Source organism: Sinocyclocheilus anshuiensis, unplaced genomic scaffold, assembly GCF_001515605.1.
Source record: "Sinocyclocheilus anshuiensis isolate Anshui unplaced genomic scaffold, SAMN03320099.WGS_v1.1 scaffold718, whole genome shotgun sequence".
NCBI classification, from domain to species: Eukaryota; Metazoa; Chordata; class Actinopteri; order Cypriniformes; family Cyprinidae; genus Sinocyclocheilus; species Sinocyclocheilus anshuiensis.
The window spans coordinates 2,502,535-2,505,707 of record NW_015546102.1 but is presented as its reverse complement, the minus strand read 5'-3'; the positions used below and the strand labels follow the sequence as shown (position 1 = coordinate 2,505,707).

The 3,173-nt window shown below is 37.4% G+C and overlaps 1 protein-coding gene across 1 annotated transcript in view; it reads left to right on the top strand.

Annotated features, from left to right (window-relative positions):
* LOC107700500 (rho GTPase-activating protein 29) overlaps positions 1-3,173 on the top strand; it is a 48,912-nt gene that overhangs the window by 25,315 nt on the left and 20,424 nt on the right. The window contains exon 3 of the mRNA XM_016502172.1: positions 1,008-1,151. Coding sequence (XP_016357658.1) covers positions 1,008-1,151 — 144 coding nt within the window. The remainder of the gene's footprint in view (positions 1-1,007; positions 1,152-3,173) is intronic.

Sequence of the window (3,173 nt, the reverse complement as noted above, 5' to 3'; positions counted from 1 at the left end):
GCTGCTCTGCTCGTGCACATCCCATCATCGGTTCTCTTTTAGCAGTTCAGTCAATGTACTGTTAGGAGTAACTGAATAACTCGGGATATTGGTTTATTTCGCATCAGAGGGAGTGTCAGGCACATTTATAAACCGAATAATTTGTGTAATTTGTGGATTAGTGCATACTGGAGACACGAACTGTTTCAAATGATTCAGTTCGATTTGGTGAAACCCATTACAAACGAGGCATTTATTGCATCCAGTGGCGATCGATATGATCCCTACACAGTGTTCATTGCTCCCTACTCCCTGAGCAGGGGAAATCCGTTGAAGTTTTCTTCACTTCGGAACATGGGCTGGAATTGGGAACCGCTGATGTAGCCTACTGTAGTAATGTTGTCTCTAGTATTCTGGTCTGTGAGCGTATATGCGTTCAGGGGGCGTGGCTTTGGACGGCGTTTGCAGGGAGGGTGGGACTTTCGCTTTCAGTGCTATCAGGCTAAAGTTAGCATTTTCCAAGATCTCCTACTGCACCTTTAATGCAAAAACAGGAAAGAAGCAAGTCAAAACTCTCTAATTCCCATGAAAGCAGTAATGCAGTGCAGTCAGCAGTAATGAAGTACCTCACTCTCAGTCACTCTCATACAAAAAAATTTAAAAAAAAATTCTGTTATCACATGTCTGGATAGGCGTGCATAGCTGTTGCCATGTTTGTCTCTTTTCTTATCTTGCTGTCGGCCATCTCTCGAGTGCACACTCAGCCAAAGCGCAGCCTCATACTCAGCTCGTCATCTCTAACCACAGGGGCTTGCACCGTCACAGAACAAGCGTGCTGTTAGGATGCACCAGTTCATGTGCACTTTGAGGATGTTTCACACGGGTATCTTTAAACAGACTCAAAATTTCAAACCTTTCGATGTTGCTGCTGCACCCATATTGTTTTAAATGTGTGCATCTTCAAAAACGCGTGGAGGAAGTTGAGCTGATGACATTGTGGTCTCTATCTGTATGTTTGTCACTCACAGAAAACCAAGAGTGCTCGCAGCACGTGGCCAGCGAGCGACTTGGAGAGCTGGTACGCGTGCTAAAGACCGTCATTGGCAAACACCAGGCACTGAATTCGTCAGAAATTCTTGGTGCTGCAGGCACCGTCATCGCCAAAGTCAAAGGTGAGCATCCTCCTTCAGCTCCACCCCACTTTAGAATCAACAAATTAGAATTGATCTTGTCTTTTAAAGAAAAAGCCCATTGTTTGTGTATGTATTAATAGTTTTAATTAAAGTGTTAAAAGGCAAAACATTCATAGAACTGTAAAACAGACTTGTTTCATCTGTTTCAAGCCACAGATATTTAGATCACCTCTAAAAACAAGAAAAACTTTGCATGTTGCATTAATCTTTTAAAAAGGAGATAATGCTTAATGAGGCTTAATGCATCAATACAATGGTTTTGGTGGACAAATGGCATCACTGTTTTAACTAATTTTTAACTCATGTTATATAATGTGAAGTCGTGTTTTTGTATTGATGGCAGACTTCTTATTCATGTGTTATGAATAATCTAATCTTATGTTTTGCATCTATCAACTTCAAGAACGAAGGAAAACTGAAAGTGCTTTCATGTAAAAAACAGTTCCTGGATTATCAATAGAAAGACATTACTGCATGGTTATGTAATATATAAAGCAAAGTGCATTGTGAAATATACTCTAAAGTTTCATAGCATGATATTGATTTTCCTAGTCTAAAATAACAGGGTAATTCTTCTGGCTAGCGCACAGGAATGTCAATGTGGTACATTAGTGCAGTTTGCAATCCAGATTGCGGCTACGAAAGAGGGAGCAGATGATTTCTGTGCTGTATGGACAGAGTGAATGTGTTTCTTATTGGTTATCCACATAATTTCCAGCTGTTTACAACATTGTGTTTTCATTTTGGCAGCATTGATTTAAAGGGGTCCTATTATGTTCTTTTACAAAGTCTTGATTTTGTTTTGGGGGTGTACTAGAACATGCTCTCATGCTTGGTGGTTCGAAAAACGCATTATTTTTCACATAATTTACATTATTACAATTAGAGGTCGACCTATAGTGGATTTTGCCGATACCGATAGCTAGGTTAGACCACACTGGCTGATACCGATTAATTAACCGATAGTTTTAAAATTGATACTGAACAAAATCTAAAATAGTGCTTTATTAACAAAAAGAGTACTGAACCATACTAGTAGTAGTAGTAAAAAAAAAATAGTAATAGTAAATGTTGAAATTAACACACTCTAACAAGGAACAATACTTGCACAGCTTTCATTAATCTTAATGCTACAAATGGACTCTTATTTTAAAGTGTTACCATTTCATTTCAACTGTCATGCTTAAAGATGCACATCTTTAAATATATACACAAAGGCTATAGCATTAAAATGATATACATATGGATATTGTATGTATACTCTCACACTTTAATTAGAGGTCGACCGATAGTGGATTTTGCCGATACCGATTGCTAGGTTGGACCACACTGGCCGATACCGATTAATTAACCGATAGTTTTAAAATTGATACTGAACAAAATCTAAAATAGTGCTTTATTAACAAAAAGAGTACTGAACCATACTAGTAGTAGTAGTAAAAAAAAAATAGTAATAGTAAATGTTGAAATTAACACACTCTAACAAGGAACAATACTTGCACAGCTTTCATTAATCTTAATGCTACAAATGGACTCTTATTTTAAAGTGTTACCATTTCATTTCAACTGTCATGCTTAAAGATGCACATCTTTAAATATATACACAAAGGCTATAGCATTAAAATGATATACATATGGATATTGTATGTATACTCTCACACTTTAACTTCTTCTATTCTTGAACACTTGATGATTATCTAATCAAAATAAAAGCGCAGTGCTGAGTCTAGGAGAACTCACCGGTATCACACACACTCCGGATGCGTCGCGTTCATTGCGGTCTAAAACAGTTTGTTTAATCACCAAACGGACTCAAGTTTACTTCAAGAATGAACAATTTGGCATGGATGAGTTTGAAGTTCGGAGCAAACAGAAAGAGAAAGCGCGACCTATATTATACCTCTATAAATGAAGCACACAGACTTAATTAGAGCCACAGAAAGACAAACATTTTGCTGAAAATGCACAATACACAATTCATTATGTACATTAACAACGATT